Raw genomic sequence first — 23384 nt, forward strand, 5'->3', positions numbered from 1 at the left:
TGGTTAAGCGAATGGAAGCCTCCCGAAATGTTCTCGGCACAACAGCGCGCTCTTTGCTCCATGGAGCGGCACACTGACGAAAGGCCGTCATTTATCACAATTATGCCAGCGGCCCCATCAGCTCGGATCCTCTCGCGGTAATCCTTGAGTGTGCTGTTGTGTTGTCTGCCGTTAATGCTGAGAGAGGGAGAAGTCTTGATGTGATGGGGTGCGCATGTCAAGAGTTGTAGTAAGTGCGTGTGATGTTTTTCAGAGAGAACTGGCTCTTTGCTCACAGCGGCTATGAATGCACCCATCAGCCTGTCCTCTGAGCTTTAATGGTCCTATTAATTGAAATTGAGGCTATCTGTCAAAATGCAAGTGCTCATTCTCGCTGCTTTATGCTTGATTTACAGGCTGCATTTACAGGATGTATTAAGACTAATGTACATGCTTCACCACAGAAAGAAATTCATTTAAAGTTTCTGTGGGGAATTTTTCTCCAGTTCAGATACACTTTTAAGGAAAAACCACAGAGGGATATCGAGTGTAGTAGACAGCATCCAGCTCTCGCCTACCCTCTTTCTTTCATCTCCCTCTACTTTGCCCACTCTACATTTCAAACACATGCATTCTGGATGCAGTCCCTGTTGGGCACCTCTTCATATTTCTATTATACTAAAAGCAGCAGCTACATAGGCAGCTGCCTCTGCAAATGACTACCTCCTAGAATTTGTTACACCTGTTAGACTCTGAATACAATGCTCAGCATTTTCCCTCAGCTCCCACCAACTCCCATAACCTGAAGAAAAGTGCTCGAGCTACGCACCTATTTCCATTCTTCTTTTGCCGCTCTTTCCGGTGCTCCTTATCCTTCCCTTCCTCTCGCCTGTGCTAATTTCACTCTAGCCTGTAATTATTCTCATGTACCAGAGCTGTCACTTTTCCCTTTTTTTGTCTTGTATTCCTTCTTTTATTTTTCTCGTTTGTTTAAATTTGCCCTGCAGCCGACAGGCAGCCTACCTCTCTGCACTTCCCCTGTCAAGAGTGGTTAGTCAGAGACAAGGAGAAAAAAAAAAGCTGAGGGGGAGAGGCTGGCTAAGATTAAAGGAACGGGGCTACTGCCTGAAGCAGAGTGGCTGCTGACTGCCATTTATTTAGCGTTTGCTCCACACACACAGTGAGCTTGATGGAACAAGAGAACAGACAGAGACAAATACACACAACATGCTGCTTCGACAACAATGACATCTCAAACAGTCCAGAAGGCGGCACCTTTAGACAAACATATGGCTTTGTTTTGCTTGGTTGAGCACTTCGTTGCAGCCCATCTCACCTCATTACCCCTGATGCGGCGACAGGTACAGTATGCCTACGAGCTCATGCCCATCTCTTCTGGCAAAAAAAAGAGACACATTTAACAGACAGATGTCTAAATCATTCATCAGAGCACGCACACCATCAGCAATGCTGCTTTTGGAGAGAACTTCAAAGTATACTCTAACAGAAAGAAATGATGCAAAAGAATCTGAGACTCTTATGATATGCAATGCAATAGTGGAGACAAACGCATACTAATACAGGTCTCAGACGTTAAGGTGACATTTACGTAATGCCGAAATTACATAAAGTCAAAAAAAAAAAGAAAAGAAAAAAAGAACAAAGGTCGAAATGATCTGCCACTTAATAGAAAGTTAGATACTAACCACTTTGAGAATTAAAAAAAAATCGTTATGTCAAATCAATTAGTGCCAATTTGCTGATAATTACACTTTTTCAAATTTGAAGATTTGCTGCAGTTCTGTATTATACTGCACTCTAAAAAGTGTGGGAGGAAAATATTAAGAAAAAAAAATAATGCCAGCATCTCCCTGTTAAAGTAAATATGACTGGATCATGAGTATGAGCATCAATTAAGCATCAAAATCAACTTAAGTGTAATTTATGCAGGGTAGTCTGTTTCACAATAACACCGAATTAGATTATGCTTATTGTTGCATCTGCGTGTAATCATTCATCCGTGGTGCAGCTGTTACAAATGGGGGATCATTTGCTACTTTATAATTTGCTAGTCGCACTAAACCAAGTACTGTATTATGATTAATTTCCTGACTGCATCCGTTATCCTTTTTCTAAGCACACCACCCTCCTCAGCCCCTGCCTCTAGGTCTAGGTCTACAGAGGAGACACCGGGGCATTCCCAAGCGAGCCGAGGGACAATCTTTCCAGCGAGTGTCAGGTCTCGCTGGTCCCCTCTTCCTGTTGGCCTGAAATATCTAATCTAAGAAGTGTCCAGGAAGCCTCCTAGACAGATATTTAAACCATGTAAGCTGACTCATTTCGTTTTGGAGAGGCAGCGGCTCTACTTTGAGCTCCTCATCCTATCACATCCTTTATTAAATCTGCAAAGAAAGTAAAGCTAAAAAAGCAGCAGAGTAAAAAGTGTTATAAATTTGAAATGAAGATATGTGGAAATAAAATGGAATTTGTCAAAAGTACAATTAACTCTTCACTATACCTCGATGTAGCACTACAGTAAGTAAATTTACTTGGTTATTACTAAATTTAATCCCGTTCTGGAAGTTGGTCTGATACAAAAGATTCAGCCAGTTTGTAAGCTTTATATAGGGCACACTATTTAAGTTTTGTCTACCCAGAGCATCAAGCTGCTTTGCAACCCACCTCCTTCCTAGTTCCACCCTCATGTGTGTTTGACCTTACTGATGTCATAGCTGTTTGTCAGTATGAGGGCTGCTTTGTTATCTGCTCGGGTCTTACTGTTGCTGCTCTCCTCTGGTCTGGCTTTCTGCATGTTTATGAAAAGTTGGGGAACAGAGCCAAACACAAATTACTGCAGATGGAAATAACAACCTCCCTTTTACTATAGAGGTCCTGACAGCAATGCAGTTTAATCCCTTAAGCCCTACACTATCTGCTGTTAAATTTATACCTGAAAAACATCCCCAGATTTGTTCAGTAAGAGCTGTAAAATTGAAAGTCACTTTTATCCAAACAGGGCTGTTTGGATAAAAGTGTCTTCGTCATCAGTGTATTAGTGACCTTAAAGAATTCCAGAAAGAAAAAAAAAAACATGGCCTTTTTAATTGTGCCTAATCGAAACTGTAAATTAGTGACAAATACCACCCATAAAGTATCCCAGCTCCTCAAAGGGCCACTTGGGCATGCCTCCAAAAGCACACAACCCCCCACAGGGATTTAAATTTCTGGTCTGTATAGTCAATTTTTCTATTCATGACAAATGTACAGAGGTTAATGGGAATTAAATTCTCTTATTTAAATATTCCGCAAAGTGTTTAAACCGCACAGTTTACTAGGTACACCGGTTAAACTGCTTTATAAAACTAAGATTTAGTCAGTCAATCACATGGCAGCATTTAGGGCGCGTAGACACGGTGAAGACAAAGTTCAAACTTAACGTCAGAATTGGCAAGACTGGTCACTAAAGTGATTTTGAACACGGCATGGCTGTAAATGGCAAAAAGGTTGTTCTGAGTACTTCAGAAACTTCTGATCTACTGGGATTTTCCCACACAGCTATCTCTAGGGTTTACAGAGAGGTCTGAAAAAGGGAAAATATCCACTGAACACTTGTCATTGTCAGAGGTCAGAGGAGTATGGCTAGACTGTTTGCAGCTTGTAGAAAGGCAGTAGTAACTCATAACCCCAAGTTACAACCAAACTATGCAGAAGAGCATCAAATGCACAAAACATTGAACCTTGAAGCACAAGAGCTACAGCAGCAGAAGACCACACCCATCAGCTATGAACAGGAAACTGAGGCTTCAATTCACACAGACTCACCAAAAGTGGACAAATGATTGGAAAAAGGTTTCCAGGTCAGATGAGTCTATTTCTTATTCTAGATTTAGGGGCGTGGTTATTTTCATTGACGGATGAGTGAGACTCCAGGACCGTAATGTTCAGTTGTTCAGGTACATAGTTTTTGTTTTAAGCCCAAATTAAGTAGCCAAAATTAGCACCCCATTTAATATCATAAAGATTTACATATGACCCTTCTTAGCAAAGTAAAGTGGTTTTCTACCATTAGCTGATAAGTTCCCAGGTCAACCGTGCTGTGTAAATATAGACTAGCTCCAATTATACCAGGATAGCCGGACCAAAAATGCACCATACAAGGCTTCAAAATTGCAATCCAAAAACCTGTTGATGGCATCAATTTACATTATATTCATCTATCCATTGTCTTCCACCTATCCAATTCAAGGTCATGGGGGGCTGGAGGTTAACACAGTGCTCATGCAGTGAGAGGCAGAGTCTATCACAGTCTAACACAGAGTGGCAGACAACCATTTACATCTATATCAATTTATAAATTACCAGTAAATCTAACATGCATGTCTTTGGATGGTGGCAGGAAGCTGGGGTATCCATGCAAATATGGGAAGAAAATCAATTCCCACACAGAAAGACCCCAATACTGGATTCCAGTCCAGTACCCTCCTGCTGTTCCTGCACCAAAGTACTATTTCCAGAAACAGCACAACAAAAGCTAGATCCATTTTGTTACCAAGTTACCATACTTTGCAGCCTTAAAATAAATTAATAAATTAACAAAAACTGTAGGTGTTGTATTTTTATAACAGTTGAGTTATAAACAGTCACTGGAGCTCACTGTATCCTATCTGATGACACTGTACGTTGTGTGAGATTAAGGTATTGATTCAGTATATAATATACAGATATATAACCTTGAATCCTAAATAGAACTACATTTGTCTCATGCTGCAGCTACTGCGTATTTATACTGCAACCATGAAATCAAAACCTTTAAATGTGGAGGTTAAAAAGAAAGCTTTAAAAATAAAAACCAAGTGTGGTGTGAGAAAGTAAGAAAATCTCAAATTAATCGCATAAAATAGACTCAGTGGAGTCTCGTATGCATTATTTAACACAGTTCGTGCTCAAACAGAATATTCTGACAAGATACAGCGAGGAACAAGTGTTCAAAGGTGAAACAGGCCATACAAACAAAGACAGGCAGAGAAGACGAAACTGCACACTTGGTGAGGCTGGTAAAGAAACCACTATTCTTAGTTTCGGCGTCAGAGTGAGTTTCCAAAAATCCAAGCATCTTTAAAGGTAGCAAATTTGAACCGTAACATCTTTGGGAAAGGAAACGGTGCTTTCAGGGAGAAGAAAACTAAAAAAAAAATATATATATATATATATATATATATATATATATAGATAAAAATGCCATTTTCCCCAGTGATGCAGATACATCAATACTCACGTTACTCTGACAAGAAGATGTTAGAGAGGAGGATGATTGCTCATAAATACATGATTGCTATTGTTTGAGTCTTTATGCATGTCTGATGGTTAGCTGCCAGTAAAAATATGTCAACTGTCAGTCACAAACACGGATCTTTCTATTAAAAAAAACAAAAGGAGTTTCAAATCAAATGCTTCAAATTTATAATGTCTCATGTTAGACACAAAATTAGACAGAAAGCTGTAAAGGTTCATTTTCAATTAACCTTTGAAGCTCCCTAAATGTGCCAGATGTAAAATCTCAATGACCTTTAGAGTTGACTGACAGCCAGAGCGAGTTTCTTAATTCGCAGCTTTAGCTCAGGGGAACTCAGGGTCTCCAGTGTAGCTGCAGGGGAAGGAAGCTTTAAATATAATCGGTAAAAATCTTAAAATCAATTATACATCTAACTGGTAAACAGCAAAGAGAGGATAAAACTGGGTTTTCCCAGTCTCTCTTACACATGGTAGCAGTTCAATTTTGGCTTCTATATTTCTGAGCAGATGATAAAAGATGGTAGATGAAAGCAGAGATCCTGTGGCTCCAGGGTGCAGTGGTTAACATATGTGCCTTACATGCGAAAGCACTCCGGTTCAAGGAGACACAAACCCTTCCTCAGGAGGTCAGAAGCCCGAGCACTCCTTGTGCCAGATCAATGTTTGTGACTTGTGCCAGTCCCAAATGCACAGAAATGGAAGGGTTGTGTCAGGAAAGGCATCTGGTGCAAAATCTGTGTCAAGTCAAATATATGGATCCAGCCACTGTGCCAACCACTTGCACAATGAGAGAGCAGCGGAAAGTGCTCTCAGATGAAAGCATAGATCCACCACTTACTTTATTTTTGGACAGAAAGAATACGATTGTTTGTTTTCCAGAAGGAATCATCATTGCTGTACTACAAAAATGAAGCATATTTTCTAAAATCTGTATTAACATCTTAACGTGACGATTATCAGCTCTCGAGTTTATATATCTAAACCTAAGCAAACAGTTGCTTATTTACACAACCCACAGATAAGGATATAAATAGCATTCATTTGGAGTTGGAGTTTTTAAAAATCCAATATTCCTTCTGGCCATTCAGTTGTACATGCTTTAAAAAGTTCACGAGCAAACTGTGCCAACTGTTTCTGTTTGGTGCTGAGGAGGCAGTGTGCAGCACTGTTTTTTAAATCAATTATGGGACTGTAAAACACCACTATAAGAGCAGCAAAACTAAATCAAGGCCAGAAGCAATGACTTTAACAATGCCGAGTTTCTCTGTAGAGCCGAGAAGCCCTGAAGCCGGAAACAAGTTTTATTCCACTAAATCATGTGAGCGGTTATTGCGGGTTTAAGACAGTCCTTCCTTTTCATTTCTAAAATCGAGTAACTGAAAAACTCACTAGACTGTAGGGGAGAAAAAATTCTGTCATCTGCATAGAAACAATACAGATATTATGTTGGAAGGAAATTCTCATTAGCTTATTAATACAGATATCTAATCACATGACATGTCAAAGGTTAGTGGGAGTGATCTCTGCCTACACAGATTACTAGAGCTACCCTCGGAAAAGCTGATGGTCATTAAGTCACGACTTTATTCATATATACTGATGTGTCGTTAAGACTAAAGGGGTCAAGTGTCATATGTAAGGGAGAAAAAGTTAAACATGTAGACATGGTCAAGACAACCTGCCGAAATCTAAGTGACTTTGTACATGGCGTGGTTGTTGGTGCCAGACAGGTTCGTCTGAGTATTTCAGAATACCGCAATTTTCCCACAAAACCATCTCTACAGTTTACAGAGAATGGTCTGAAAAAGAGAAAATATCCAGTGAACAGCAATTGTGGGTAAAATGCATTGTTGAGGCCGGAGGAGAATGGCCAGACTGCTTCAAGATAACAGGAAAGAAACAGTGTCTTCAAATAACCATTTGTTACAAAGTCTCTGAACGCACAACACAAGCAGACGAGCTACAGCAGCAGAAGAGCGCAGAGGGTGTCAACCCTGTAACTAAGAACAGAAAACTGAGGCTAGACTTCGCAGGGGTTCACCAATACTAGACAATACAAGGCTTGAAAATCATCGCCTGGTCTGACGAGTTACAATTTCTGTGTCAGAATTTGACATAAACAGCGTGAAAGCAAGGATCCATCCTGGCTTGCATCAATGGTTCAGGCAAGTAGAGATTTAATACCAAATGAGCATCATTTAAATGTACAGTATTGTTCCTGACCATATCCATCCCTTTATATCCAGGGTGTACACGTCTTCTGATGGCTGCTTCCAACACGATAACGCACCATGTCAGAAAGGTCGTGCCATATCAAAATCAGATCTCAATCAAGTAGAGCACGTTTGGGGTGTGAACGGGAGATTCATATCCAGCCAAAAAAAAAAAAAAATGCAGCAACTGTGTGCTTTGCTACATGAAAATCTATAAGAAAAACACTGACCAATGTTTTTTTCTCAGTGATCAAAACGCTACTGCATCAACATCAAAAATCTAGCATTCAAGCTGTGTAATAGGATTGTATATTTTAATCAAACACATAAAGTGTGAGATCAGGATGCCAAAATGTTAAAAGTTTTGGCTTTTTAGCGTAAAAACAATTTTATCAATTAAATTAAATTTTATTCATATAGCGCCAAATTGCAACAACCGTTGCCTTAAGGTTACTTATATTGTAAGGCAAAAACCCTACATTATCACAAAGAAAGCAGAGAAAACCCCAACAATCATATGAGCCCCTATGAGCACGCGCTTTGGCGACAGTGGGAGGGAAAAACAGCCTTTATACAGGAAGAAACCTCCAGCAGAACCAGGCTCAGGGAGGGGCAGCCATCTGCCACGACTGGTTGGGGTTGGGGGAGGAAGACAACATTTTTGTTAGTGTGTTGTCATTATCTTTGCGGATCAAGTTAGCTTATTTTATTATTAAATAGGAGAAAATATTTGTCATAGAGAAAAGTGTTTAAAATGATCTAAAATCTTTGGGGTTTAAGCCCCAAATGTAAGTCCTGGCCTGTCATAGAGACCAGGTTAAGTTAAGCTATTCGTTACTAACCCTGGTAAGTAAATGAATGACCTGCATTTAAGCTATTAGAAGCAGTGCGCAGCCACCAGATTTTTATGTTGTGGTTAATGTTGTTCAACTGGTGACAACAGAATATAGAAGAGCTACAGTAATGGTGCAGCTATTGATGATGTCATCTAAGAGAAATACGATATTTTCGATTGATTTCACTTATAAAGCTACCTTCCGTGATATTATAAATCATGTGGCGCTCGCTTTTCTGGCAATTATGCACATTTTTCCATTCTCTTGTCTGAGTGTCGTCATTATGTCACGGAGATGGATTAGCTGTGAGAATTGATCTGGTTTCCAAGTGTGCAACAGCATCCACGGCTGATGAGTACTGTCCATTAAAGAGGCTAACTGAACCATTTGTATGTAGAGAATGAGCCTTTGGGTTGCTTTCTTTCTATCTCTCAAAGGACAATTAAACTTTAATTCCTCAATGGCTATTAAAGCTGCAGCAGATAGAACCTTTTATGGCATAAAATAAAATCTAAACTTTACAAGAAAAATTCAACGCAAATGCAATTTTGTGATCAGAAACAAAGAGGAGGTTAATGAACAGAGCATCAGCAGTGAATGGCCAAGTAAATTCTGCCTCTGCTATTCTGACCCGCTCTCTTCACTTTGATCATTGCTCATTGCTCGAGGACTGCTGACTTATTTTATTATTGTACCGGCCAATTCATAAATTTTTCTAGTCAGAATTGGCATCAGTGGGGAAAAAGTTGTAGTGGTGCATCCCCGAGCAATAAAAAAACAAGACTACCTCAGCTGTCTCTGTGGAGCAATTGAAGCAGAAAGAAGTACAGAAGAATTTAAGACAAAACCTTCGCAGGTTCAATCCCTTTTCATCAGCCGGCTTGTAAAGAGTGAGGCTAATGTATATGGACAGGTGCTGCTGTGGGTGGAGGTGTTGGTGTGTTTGGCCTGAAAACTGTGAGAAAATAGTTGCAGACTGAGGCAGTGTGTGGCACCCACCTGCACAATAGAGCTGTGCGACTAGAATAAGAATGGGAATATGAATAGGGAGGAGAAGGAGGTGGAGGTGGGGATGTACGATGAGGTGACTGAGGGCAGAGAGGCAACTATGTGACTGGCAAAGTGAAAATAGGAAAGGATCGGGTTGCTTTGCGGTTAATGAGTGCTGTGTTCAGAAGGTCTGTTGATAAAATGAAGCACTGCTCCTTCAATTAAGTTAATACTTGTGATTACTCAGAGCGAACAGATAGAACAAGAAGTGAAATCAGGAGTAATTTTACCTGTCCCAGAATGGGGCCTAGCGGAGGTCCAGGGGCAGCCTGTCCTGACCTCACTATAGCCCGGATTACATTGCCTGTATCCAATTTCTTCACGGCCTTGGCTGCTTTGGAGATCTTTGACATCCTGGTCTGTCTGGAAAGTCTTAAATCTTCCTCCAAGTCAACTGAGAATCCATCCACTGAAAATGCACAAGAAAAACAAACAAATTAGGTTTTTCAAGCATATACAACAGCAACAAATCATTCACACGCCAGGCTCATTAAAACATCATACACCCAAGTCGATACGAATACCCAGAGGCAAAACCCGAGCCTTTCCCTTCTGCAGCGGGCGAGTAATTAAAAAAATCTTTGCCTTCGATCGGCTCAGTTAGAGCCACTTTCCTGGAGGTGTTTGCAGTGTGGATCAGCAGCTGAGTGAGATGCCTGCCACATTGGAGAGCCTAAGAACTAGCAGGATTTAAACTTCACTAAGAAGAAAAAAGAAAAAATCATGGAGTGCATGCCAAAAACGCCTCCATCGCCTCACTTCTGTTTGAGACTTAACTGTCTGTGCTCCGTCAAAGCTTCCCCTGCATCTGTAGAGGTCAAGGATAGAAGAGGGATGTGTATTCATAAAAATACACTGAGAAGGTGCGGATGTGTCACCGCCTCGTACGAATGCAAAGAGGGGTCGGCTCTCTTCATTCCACCTTAAAATGCATTTGCCAAATCAGGAGACAATTAGCAGAGTGGGAAGAATGGCCTGAACTCCTGGCCTTTCTCTGGGGAAGCAAAAGACATAAAAGGAGTCTTATAATCCCCTGCTGGAATAAAAGTGATACTGACACAGCTGTAGGGGGGGGGTTGGGGGGAGATCATTGACTGGAGCCAAGGGACAAATACAAGTTTTAAAGTTGAGACTTGTGATTCAGGGGAACCCTGCATTCAATAAAAATAAGTACTTGAGGGGAGGGAAGGGGTCCAGCAATGATTCATTGTAGGCAACAGAGGGTATCCAATTAGATCAACAGAAAAGACAGTACCAGAAAGATATATGGGACCTCACGCTGCTTCAGAGCAACAAACAGTGGGAAGCTACACCCAAGAAAAGTTGCGATTCTGTGTGGATTGCTGATTATCCAGCAGCCGTTAAAGTGCAGCCACTGTGAGGCAATATTTGTAAGGGCATTAAGGTTATACGCACGCTGCAGAAAGAGTCCCAAATAGAATCCATTTAGTCTGGATTCCCTGAATAGCTGTCTTTACAATGTGACTCACATACGCTGCTACTTTTCTGAGGTCAATTTCACAGTACTCACCTAATGTGCTCAGCTACTTCATTGTAGAAAATTGTTGGCAGTCAGATCAATTTTGGAGGCAGTTAAAAAATGCAGAGAACCAGTATGCATTAAATCTGAAGTGAGAAAAGCCACTTCTGTTATCAAACAATGACTCATGAAAAAGTCATGAATGCTTAACTGGCAAGCTTGGCTAAATAACTCAAACATCAATTTGACAGAGGGGGAAAAAAAACACAGTAACTGACCAATAAAATGACACACTGCACCATCCACAGAGAGTGAGGCTTAACAGTGTGGTGAGGGTTGCTGTTCCTAAACAGTTAGGGCCAGCATCACATGTTGGGTTTAATTCCAATTTGGAGCAAAGGGAATAACGCCTCTACGAGCGGGGAAATGACAACGTCATGCTTTAATGCACCGCAACTCCAATCTCTGTTGGAGTATGAATAATAAAACTGCAGTTCCCTCGCAAAATGAAATCACTCATCACAAGGCCAAGCAGTGAACGCTGGAGAAGAACTGACCTACATAAGGCAACAAAACTGCACTGACTGTGCGTTTCATCCAGCACAATTTACATTAGAGTCAAGGAATGAAGCTGCATTAACAGCGCAGAAGCAGGAAAACATGGTTCAAGGCTGCATGAAAAGCCTCAATCAGAGCTAGCTTAATGCTTTTGCTGTGAATAATCAAATCAAAGCCAAAGTAATCTGAAAGGAAAAGACACAATTTTGAGCTGCTCTTTAGGCGGAATATTACATTCCTACGGCAATTACTGGCAACAGCTTCGTTGATAACAAGGAGTAGACAGAAAGAGCAATTTGTTTGGGCCGCGTAGAGTTACTGCGTGAGAGCACTTTGTTAAAACATGCTTGATAAATGACGGGCCACAAACCCAGCATTTAAATTACCGCCTAATAGAAGAAGGTGAGGTGAGCTATATGTCGACTCGTACACTCGGGCTTAATAAAACAGCCACGGTGACCAAAATCAGAACTCTAAAAATAATACTTCCAAGAAAATCTGGAAGTTTTCCAGCTCCCCCGCCGCCTGTCGAATAAACTACCACTGATCGAGGGGAGGCATCTTTGACAGAAGTAAACATGTCAATAAAACTGAGCACGCTGGAGGAAAAGCTCGAGAAAAATTCCACCTGTCATGATAATATGCAGGTCTACACAGACTGTTGTCAAAAGATCATCTGAAACCAGACTCCTATATTATATCACCTGCCCATTAATATGCCTGCGAAATTTCTACAGGCTATCACAGAGCAGTATCAGCAGCTTCTGTTTTGTGTTTCAGCATAATTAAAAGTGACTCAATTTCAAGGGTAACGCTGACTTTGATTAAAGAAATTAATCAACTTGGTATTAAAAATGTGGGCTTAATTGCACGGGCGAAGCCCACCGCTGTTTGTTGTTTAGGCTATTAGGTTCTCTTTAGTCTTAATTAGGAGGCAAGCCAAACTGTAGTCAACATCAATGAGGCTTCTAAATCTGTTATTTATTTACAAGTGAAGGTTACGGGTATTGATTTTCTATAAAATGACAGTCTTGAAAAATGGACAAAATGGTCTCGAAGCAGTGTGTTTAGTTTGAAAGTGAATGCTCAATATAAATGACACAGACATTGTATCAGCCTGGAGGAAATTATGTCTTTTTCTTCTTCTCTCTACATCTTTTAAATCTTTTAGTTGCACTCTGATGAAATAAAAGCTGAACAGTAATTCATTTCTCAGTAGGATCTGGTTTCGTACCTGGAACAACACCTAATCAAGAGCAGTTCAATAACCTTTGTTGCACATTATCTGCCTTCCCGTCTTCATATCTCCGCAAAATTAAAACTAACTAAAAGAAGTTGGGGGAGAAAAGAACAATTTCCCAGCTGCACAGATTGAGTTTCAAATGAATGAATATCTCAACAAAAGAAGCATAGCGACATAGATTCAAGTGTAAGTGTGTGTTAAAATAAAAACTGTGCCTCACTGAAGGCTTTTCCCATTTTATTTCTATCAGAGCACCTTTATGCGGTTGGTTTATTATTCTCAACAGCTTTTCCCTCTGTAGGCCTGCGGGAACTCATGCACACCAGACTACAGCTTTTATTAATGACTTGTGCTTGCCAAGGTTTAGTACTAACTAGAGCCTGACCAATGCTGGATTTTTAAGGCAGGTGCTGGTAGCAATTTGTAGTGAGTGCAAAATATGAATCTATTGGCCAATAGTCATATAAATATAAATATATTTCAGGATGGTGGTACTTATGAGCCTTATCGGTGATGAGGAGTAACCATTCCTCCTAACAAAGCTGTTTCAGTTCATTCAGTTCAGTTCAGCCTTGGGCAAGGACCTTCACCTACCGCCTACTGGTGTTGGCCAGAAGGGCCGATAGCGCGATCAAATTTCTCTTTGAGTGATTTTACAGCTCACTGCAGGTCAAAGAGTTTGGGCTCTGGCTCGGCCCTTTCAAATTTTATTCACATTTTAACGATTCAATTGTTGATTTACTTGCGTGCACTGGGTCACTGTTGCATCAGCAAACCCTTCCAAAGCTTCAGGCCATGAACTGTTGCTCTGACATTTTTTAAATTAATTTTAAATTAATTGTTTCTTCAATAATTGCAAGACATGATGATGGGATTTGCAGTTCTGGTTTGTGAGAAATGGCAGCATAGTCAGACCCAGTTCAGACTAACCAATCAAAATTGAAGACCAGTTCCAATGGTCTTCAGCTAACTCTTTGACTTGCAGAGATCACCATAATGAGATATTTCAAAGCCCAACATCAAGACAAATATGGGCAGTCCTATATTTTAGGACTGCCCAAAGCTTAAGCAAAGCTTAAGTTGTTTTGGATTGACATTCAAAAGACATTAAACAGTGTTTTTAAAAAACAAATACCTTTAAACTCTGAAACCATTTACCTTGGTTATGTTCCTTGCTTAATGCTGAGGAGGGATATAAAGTTGTAGGAGTAAAAAGACTATTACTAGAAAATGGCTAAACCCTACCCCATCAACAATAGAAAATTGGCATGATGTAATATTGGAAATATTTAAAGCAGAAAAGTTGACATACTGTTGGAAGACGAGTTGTCTTATACTCATTCACAGGTGAAAAATCTCAGGGTTATGTCAGGTTCGGACTCTTCAAGCGTAAGATCTGAAATGGTGACTTCACATGGATAATAATGATTTTTCTTTGTTGTGTTTGCCAATCCAACAGATAAGAGTATCAATGGCGTCTTTAAAAGCAATCCTTCTCCCTGCGGTGTTACTCTTTGAATTAGAACCACCCTGGCGACCGTGGTATACATAAACTTGAAAACTTGTTATACTTTTATGCCTGACATTCACCTTAAATAGAGAATGTTTTTTTTAAAAGATCTGATGCTACTCAAACCAATCATGCTTCACAGATGGCACACTGTTTTGGTGTTGCAGAGCTAAAAAATTAACTTTTGCCTCAACAATTCACCGTGGTACATATTTTTCAAACTTGAAGGCTCCTACAAGCTGTGAGATTTCAGCAACCAATCCACACTGCATGACATGGATCTAATAAATGTGGGCGGGCTATCAGGTTTGATGAATGTAAACTGTATGATGATAATACCTCAGGGCTACGACAAACAGTAGCAATGCCTCCACTATTTATTTCCATGCTACTTCCCCCTTGGCACAAAATTAATAACAACTGGAAGAAATGTCACACAAATAAGGTGCTGTGGTCGAGTAATCCTGTGTCCTGTGTTTTCTTGACTTTAATGTAAAAAGTGCACATGTCAGTCCCGGCTCCAAAGGTTTTGGGACACCATGTACAATGTAATGATCTTCAAAGCCCATAAACCCATATTTTATTCACAATAGAACATAGAAAACGCATAAAATATTTAAAGTGAAACATACTACTATTTCATGAAAAATATTAGCTCTTTCTGAATTTGATGGCAGCAATACGTCTCAAAAAAGTTAACATGGAGTTGGAAATGTAAGTGATATTAAAAAGAAAAAGCTGGAGCATCTTAGAGGAAGTTTCTCAGAAGAAAAGAAGTGCAGCGGTTCATTCATCTGCAAAAACCTGTCAACAAATTGTGGAACAATTTCAGAACAAGTTAATTTGATGTAAAACTGCAAAGAGTTTGACTATTTCATCTACAGCACATCATAATATCAAAAGTTTGAGAGAATCTGAAGAAATCTGTGTATAAGAGAAAAGGCTGAATATTAGTTTGGGAAATCCACCATCTTTGGATCAGGTGGGTTTAAACAGGACTGTTTAAACTGCATTTAAACAGGTACAACTGTATCATGGAAATCGCTACATGAGCACAGGAACGCTTCCAGAAATTGTCATCTGTCAACAAATGCAAAGAAGAACAAGATCCACAAAGGCCACCATCTTCTTTGGGTCAAAGATCCTTTCAAATGGACTGAGGCAAAGTGGGAAACTTATGTGGTCAGACAAATCGTAATTTGAAATTACCTTTGGAAAACATGCTCTGGACTATAGAAGAGTTTTATAATGGGGACATAATCAGCTTTTGCACACCTGGAAAGGCACCATCAGTGATGAAACGTATATACAGGTTTTAGACCAACATATGTTGGTCTATCTAGATGACGTCTTTTTTGGGGAAAGGGCTTACATATCTCAGCAAGACAGAACTATACTGGATACTGCAGCTATTACAACAGCATGGCTTCATAGTAAAATAGCCCAGGTGCTGAACTAGCCTGCCTGCAGTCCAGACCTTTCACCATTTGAAAACAAAATGGAAAAAATAATATGACAAAGAAGGTCCAGGACTGTTAAGCAGATAAAATTCTATATCAGACAAGAAAGGGACAACATTCATCTTCTAAAATCCTGCAGCTGGTCTCCTCAGCTCCCAGATACTTACCTGATGAAAAATATGACTTTATTATCAAGGATTTCAAAGTAATGTATATATAAAGTGAAATGAAATGCTTGTAGCGGTGAGACTAGTTCCTCATCCCATCCACTGATATCTCCCTTTTCCCACTGATCCATTGTAACTCTTGCTTTTATTAAAGCTTCAATGACTGAAGTGAAAAGATCTAATAATAATCCTAAAAGCTGGCAATGCAGCCGCGTCGCCACTGAGGACATAACTAATGCGAACTGAACCTCAAATTCACTTCACTCAATTTTATTTTAGCTCAGAATCTTTATTTGCAGATCATGTTGATTTTATCACAGCATTGTGTTCATACAGTCATGTCAAAAGAAAGTTTTCACAGCACTCTATGCGGTCCAGTGGAAAAAGGAAAAAAAAACAAAACACAGAAATTACAAGGCTGGGTAGCAGCAAGGTGGTTGTAATCAAATTGACTTGGTTAACAGATCATCAGGATTGCTGGTCTGGAGCATTCAGATATACATTAGTACAATTCCACAATCGTTCTAGGAGTGGATGTTCCACTAAACTCAACCCAAGGTCAGACCATGAAATGCTTAGAGAAAAGCCAACAAACCCAAAAGCTACATCTGAGGTCTACAAGCCTCAGTTAACATGTTAAATATGAAAATGAATGAAAGAACAATTAGAAAAAGACAAAAGAAGGCTTGTCAGGAGAAAGCGTCTTCTCTCTAAAATGAACATGGCAGCATGGTTTAAGTTTGCAAAGCTGCATCTGAACAAACCACAAGATTCCTGGAACAATGTCCTTTGGAAAGATCAGACCAAAGTGGAGATAATAATGCACAGCGCCACATCTGAAAAATTCAAACTTCAGCAAATCAGCACAAACACCACATACCCACTGTCATGCAGACAGTTGTGAGATGGTGATTAGAGGCTGTTTTGCAGCCAGAGTACCTGTACCTTGAAGTCATTGAAAGAGTTCTAGACTCAAATGTGAAGCCATCTGTCTGGCAGATAAAGCTTAGCATCAAAGTTGGGTCATGCAACAGGACAATGATCCCAAACACAGCAGCAAATAGACAACAGAATGGCTGAGTAAGAATCAAGGTGTTGCTATGTCCCAGTCAAAGGCCAGACCACAACCTGATTGAAATGCTGCAGAAGCAATAGTCAAGTTATTGCTGCTAAAGGTAGTCCCACAAGTTACTGACTCATGGGGAGAACTTGGATTTTCATCAAAGAGTCCTGTAAAACCAGAGGTTTTTACCTTGTTAAAGGTTCAAAACATATCATCATGTTATCACATGAAACGGAAAATAAACTGTTGTTTAACATTTTTCTGTTACGTTTATGGTTTGTTTTTAATGATTGTCAGAAGGTGCAACACTATGGGTTGTAGGATGATATTTAACTCATTTCCTTTTATAAAAGAACGATTGAAAGTTTCAGAGTTTGCTTGGAAACACTCCCTGTGTGACGTTCAACCACTGTTCAAGAGACCTAACCAAAGACATCACCACAGTTATTTAAAACTGGTAATCTTTCATCTAGAGCAGCCCAAATAATCTACACCTAGTTGAAGACATGCCTCAGTGTTTTATTTTGTTTTTTCCAGCAACTAAGGTCAAATTATGGCTGATGGGAAACTTGTATGTGAACTTACTGCTCTCATATTTTATCTATAATTTCTACCCATACTGGTGGCATGGCACCTCTTTGAAGGCCTGCCGCTAAATTGTGTACAGATGTTGACGTCGCCCAGATAATGAAGTCTTTGATGATCCTCTGACTTTTCCTGAGGTTGACATTTGTGGTTTTGAAAGAAATGTCGTGACAACTATGGGATGGATTGCCTTGACATTTGATACAAATATCCATTATGCCCACAGGAAAAATCCTAAAGACTTTTGATCTCCTGACTTTTGATGTAGTACAGCGAGGAGGTCAAAACTTTGTACTTCATGAAATATTATATCAGATTTGTTGCCACAAAAGTTGGCGATCCCCTGTATCTGACATTTGAGGTTTTAAGTGAAATGTCATGATGAATACTGACTAGATTGTCCTAAAAATTGGCACTAAAATTGGTACTCTAACACAATGGATTGTGTAACCCAGGAAATTAAAGACATCACCCTCAGCTACACAGCTCATTTGGGTATTCTTTGCATGGTAAAACACTAATTAAAATGATAAACATTATACCTGCTAAACACCATCTATTAAGATCTTTTACCTGCATTTAAACATTTTCATTATCAGCTGATAATTTTATCAATGTCACAACCTTATTTTCTAACTAGCGGAGCTCTTTTTTTCTCTGACTTGATTTGCTTGTGTGTCTCATGTGTTTTGATAACATGGTATCTGCAGCTCGGCTGATAATTCCCAGCCCTAATTAGGAGGATTGTAGTTTAGCAGATTACAATGCGTGATCCATTACTCGATACTTCCTGCCCTGAGAGTATAATCTTGTCACACCCTGACAGAAACTGAAGTATTCTTATTCTGCTCTCATCAGTCAGCCTTAAGAGAAAAAAAAAAAGTTTGTTTCCTCGTCTTTAAAAAGATAAAAACCTGCCAGCATCTTTTTCCAAGCAGAAACCATGATTAGTATTCTTTGAAATTCCAAATAAAACAGACCAAGTTCTGTCTTATCTTCTAGGCAGACTTTAAAACACCTCTGACATGTTGTTTTATTCAACTCTTAGTTTGGCAGTCCATCTAGTGGCAACAATCACCTTTACATTTCATATAAGGGAAATTCACAATGAGTCAGTGGTACACGTGCATTTGACTTCTAAGATAACCACTGCCACTGCTACACAACTCTGCTGTCAAACATTTTATTGCATATTAAAGATAAACAGGAGGAAAAGCCCTGGAGACAAGCTGAAGTCCCTGGATACCAGAAGAAAAAAAGCACAAGCATATTACAATTATAATAGCAATTTTATGTTTCTGCTCATCTATGCAGAAAAGTCTGAATTGCATTAGAGCCGCAATAAACTAATGGTGTCCTTGAATGAAAAAAGGCGACAAAATATCTGTTAACAGCAAAACAAACTGCACGGGAAGGTCCTTCACAGCAGGCAGTAAGAAACTCTTGGATACACTATCTGTTTGGATGGCACCGTGCTACGAATTAGAAGCTACAGATTAACTGTAATCGATGGGCTTAATGCAGTGACCAAACAGAACAAATGTACTGGGCTGTGATCATTCACTGTGCCACACAGGACGCTCTCAATAGGATTAAGAGGTAACGTCAGATATAAAGTTATAGAGAGCCAGTCATATGCCAATGCTGTTCCACTAAATTAGTATTCATCCCATCAAACCTCGGCCCTGGAGCTATTGATCGCTGAATGCCAAGTGCTAAAGGCCAGTCAAATAAAAAGAAGAACTCAAGAAGAGTCTGAATGATCCCTCAAGACTGAAAACGGGAACTTGCACTACCTGGTTTAACCCAAATCTGAACCTGCAGGTCTCATCTCTCTGGGCTCTTGGCTGTGCATTTCAGAAATAAACAACTCCTTACTTCCATTTCAGTAAGTAATCAGTTTTACAGAAAATAGCCTTATATAAAACCAAATCTCATTATAAGGTTACAAATATGATGGATACAGGCTGAAAGTGCAGACTTCCAGCTTGGATTGAAGGGGTTCAATGTAAATATTTTATTAAGTGCTGCGGAATTACAGCCAACCCACTGTTTTCTGGACCTGAAATGTAGCTGTACAATTCACTCATAAGTTGTTGTTTTTGTTTGTTTTTTTAGGTGTGAGCTGTGTATATTATTTATTCATAAATTAAAAACCGGTGAACAGTCTGGAGTTGAGCCATATTTGGATGCTGTGGCTGTAAAACCATAAATGAGATCTTATGGAAGTGACACAGGCCATAATAACAACAACAATAATAGCAACACAAATCAAACAGGGAGGAATATCAACAGATTGGTTCATTGGTTCATCAGATTGGTGAATGAACTCACTGAAAACAACAGCAGTGGATGATCGTGGAATCCTTTCCATGATTTAAAAAAAATAATGGTTAAAAAAAAAAGAAAAAGTAAAACCCACAGCATCCAGCTTAGTGGAAAAAAAAACACAACTCCCCAGCAGGTAGATATATCACACCATAATGTAGAGATTACATGGATCTGTGTGGCTTGCAATAGCACGAGGTCATCAGTTTTTATTGATGATGTGACAGGAGACAGATGGATGAATTCTGAAGTGAATAGAGTTACACTTTCTGCTTACACTCGCCCAACAGCAGCAAGGATGCATGGATGGTGTCTCACAGTACAGACTGACAGACTGTGAAGGCTACTAAGGGGTTTCTGAAGGTCGGAATTTCTGCCACGGCTGAGTGAATTACCTCATCTTAACCCGACCCAAAATGAATTTCACTTACTGATGAGAAACTCAAGGCAGAAATACCCACAACAAGAACTGCAGTACAGGCCTGGTAAAGCACCACAAAAGAGAAAACCTTGGCTTCTGACTTCAGACATATCTGCAAAGCATTCCTCTCAAAGTATTAAGCATTAATAAGTAAGTAAATAAATAAATATAGTAATAAGAGTTAATATTTATTGAAAACTATTTTCATTTGCAGGGTTGCTTTTTGACTCCCCAAAAATAGGGGTGGTGCATTAAAAATAATTCTAATACCTCAAAATGGCAAAGAATTTCTTTAATTGTTTGCGTACTTTATACTTTATGCTAATTAATGAATAATTAATAGCTACAAAAAACAATTGTACCAGCATCTAAAAAAATAGGTGGACATAACTGTATATGCTTATTTTGAATTCAGCCATGTGGAGAAATGATAGCCACACGTCTGAACTAATCACAGATAATAAGCTGGATGCTCTTCTTGATTTTCTTGTTTCTCACTTTCCGTCTGTCAGGCTCGGAAAAGGCAGCATTTCTGCTTATTTCTATGTCTTTTTCTTTATGTGATAGAGTTATAGCCGAGCATACACCTCCAGGGTTAAAAAACAGAGCCGACACAGATATGACAAACACTGCAATCTTGAAGCCCGCCGCTTGAGGCTGCAACTTGCTGACCAAGCCAGTTACCCATTTTAAAATTTAATTGAGCTAGGTCCTTCAAACGTGTTTGGTAAATATCTGCTGCTATGACTATGAATATGAACAATCAGGGCTCGCAAAATCGCTAGCCCGACGTCCCGGGGCTAGCGATTTTTCCAGTCGGGCTACCAAAATCTATCTCTGCCCTGCCCGTCGGGCTATTGTAGGAAGGAAAAATATATGTCAATGCTTTTGCATTCTTTCGGAAATGTAGCTGGGTAATTATGTCATTGGCATCGGTGAGCCACTGTCAATATGTGACATATTGAAATCGCGTTTGAATTTGCGCTTGTTTTTTGCTTTCACTTTGCAATCGCGTGAACTGTGTATAGAGAGCGACAGCACTGATTGGTGAGTGACGATCATTTGCGCACGAATTCCTCTGACATCGTCTTATCAATCGTTAGCTTACTATGCAAACATGACAAGTGAAATCTCCCGCAGCTTAAACATATGAGAGGTTGATCGCGCAGAGAATCGCTGACCGTTATGTGTGTGTGTGTGTGTGTGTATGAAAGCAGCAGGATATATATTTTAGTTCTGCTGAGCCAAATAAGAGAGGTCAGGGTGAAGAAGTGACAGCCAAAGAAAAGCTTACCACAAAACGGAAAAGTTATGACAAATCAGACTATAAGGCAAAAAGAAAGTGCAGCTTTATGGTTTCATGGACAAAAGAATTTCTGTGGCTGCAATATGACAAGCTAAATAACCAGGGCTGCACATAAGTGGTCCGCAGGTGCGCATTCGCTGTCAAAATAAAAAGAGTGCACAAGATAAGAAGTTGCAACGCGTGTTTGGGTACATAAGATTTTCTGGAGGAAGACAGACATTTGTTTAGAACTCTTAAAGATGTCGAAGAAGCTCCTTTAAGCAATTACTTTGGTGTTCCTCCACCTACAAAGAAATATCAGGAGTCCGAACCACAAAAGAAGCACGTTTTCTCGGAAAAGTAGTTGCAGGAGGTGAGCTGGCTTCAAAGAAATGATGAACGCACAGAGATGTGGTGCAGAATGTGCCGTGAAAATCCCACTCTAGCGAACAAAAACAGTGCCTTTTATATGGACGCAAACGCGCGTTGCAACTTCTTATCTGGTGCGCGTCTTTTATTTTGACAGCGAATGCGCACATGCGGACCACTTATGTGGGCGATCGTGGCTCAAGAATTGGGAGTTCGCCTCGTAATCGGAAGGTTGCCGGTTCGAGCCCCGGCTTGGACAGTCTCGGTCGTTGTGTCCTTGGGCAAGACACTTCACCTGTTGCCTACTGGTGGTGGTCAGAGGGCCCGGTGGCGCCAGTGTCCGGCAGCCTTGCCTCTGTCAGTGCGCCCCAGGGTGGCTGTGGCTACAATGTAGCTGCCATCACCAGTGTGTGAATGTGTGTGTGAATGGGTGGATGACTGGATATGTAAAGCGCTTTGGGGTCCTTAGGGACGAGTAAAAGCGCTATATAAATACAGGCCATTTAGCATTTACCATGTGCACCCGTGTAAATAACATAATGTTCTGCCGGGTGTGTTGTTGGTTTTCCCTCGATTTCTGAGTCGACAAGCGCCTTTGTTACTGGGACCAGTAATTTTAAGAAAGGCCCCCATTAGAACCCATGAGAAATGCAAGAAATGCATTGCTCAGTCTGCAATATCTTTCCCAGAACAAATACCAATTGCAAATAACATACTAAAAATAAACCTGAAAATCAGTTTAGAACAGCGTACTATGTTGCAAAGAGTGAACTACCACTGGCACAATTTAGCAGTCTTTGCAAACTTCAAAAAGCAAATGGCCTCGATCTTGGTTCCACTTGCCTCTTACCCGTGACTTCAGTGGAAATTTCAAATTCAGGATCTGACACAGACTGATTCATGTCCTACACAGTTCTTACAAGTTCATAGAAATTGCTGTTTTCAATTAGAACCAAGTATTTGAGTTGATGATTGTAATTTTTATACAATGTTGTAATTTGTGTTTCAACAATTTTTTGATTAATGTTTTGTTTCCGTTACAATATTATACGGAAACAAAACAGGAAACAAAACATCAATCAAAAAATTGCTCTCTTTTTTTATTCGGGCTACTTAAATTTATTTTGGGCTACCAAAAACTGAAGAGTCCCTGCCCGAAGGGCTACCAGGGATTTTGAAATTTTGCGAGCCCTGAACAAGTTAGCATACAATAATGGATCCCCCGAATTTACAGATGTCTGATCTATGACCACAGATTTGGAGGCCTGTAGAAATCACAATTCTCCATGTAGGGGACTGCTGTTTCATTCACAGCAAACCACGTGGCATTTAAAAAAAAATAGAATTTAAATCAGGTGAATGCTTTCAGATATTAAAGCCTGAATATGGAGAAGAACACATTTTCATCCAGCTTCAGTGTGAAGTTCCCCGGGTATCACTGTGTACCAAATTCAAATGAACATTTTTAGAAATAGCAAGTCTGTTAATATTATATCCAAAATTTTTGAAGAGGTTCTCTCTCATTTTCATTTCTATTGAAATATC

General features: G+C 39.8%; 1 protein-coding gene across 1 annotated transcript in view; it reads right to left on the reverse strand.

Moving 5' to 3' along the window:
• Positions 1 to 23384, reverse strand: part of mrpl11 (mitochondrial ribosomal protein L11) — a 62705-nt gene that overhangs the window by 33321 nt on the left and 6000 nt on the right. The window contains exon 2 of the mRNA XM_085432178.1: positions 9601 to 9779. Within this exon, the coding sequence (XP_085288304.1) occupies positions 9601 to 9723 (123 nt within the window). The 5' untranslated portion in view covers positions 9724 to 9779. The remainder of the gene's footprint in view (positions 1 to 9600; positions 9780 to 23384) is intronic.

This window comes from Copadichromis virginalis, linkage group LG2, assembly GCF_057382275.1.
Source record: "Copadichromis virginalis isolate Kocher_CV1m ecotype Utaka linkage group LG2, C_Virginalis_male_GT1.1, whole genome shotgun sequence".
Lineage (NCBI taxonomy): Eukaryota > Metazoa > Chordata > Actinopteri > Cichliformes > Cichlidae > Copadichromis > Copadichromis virginalis.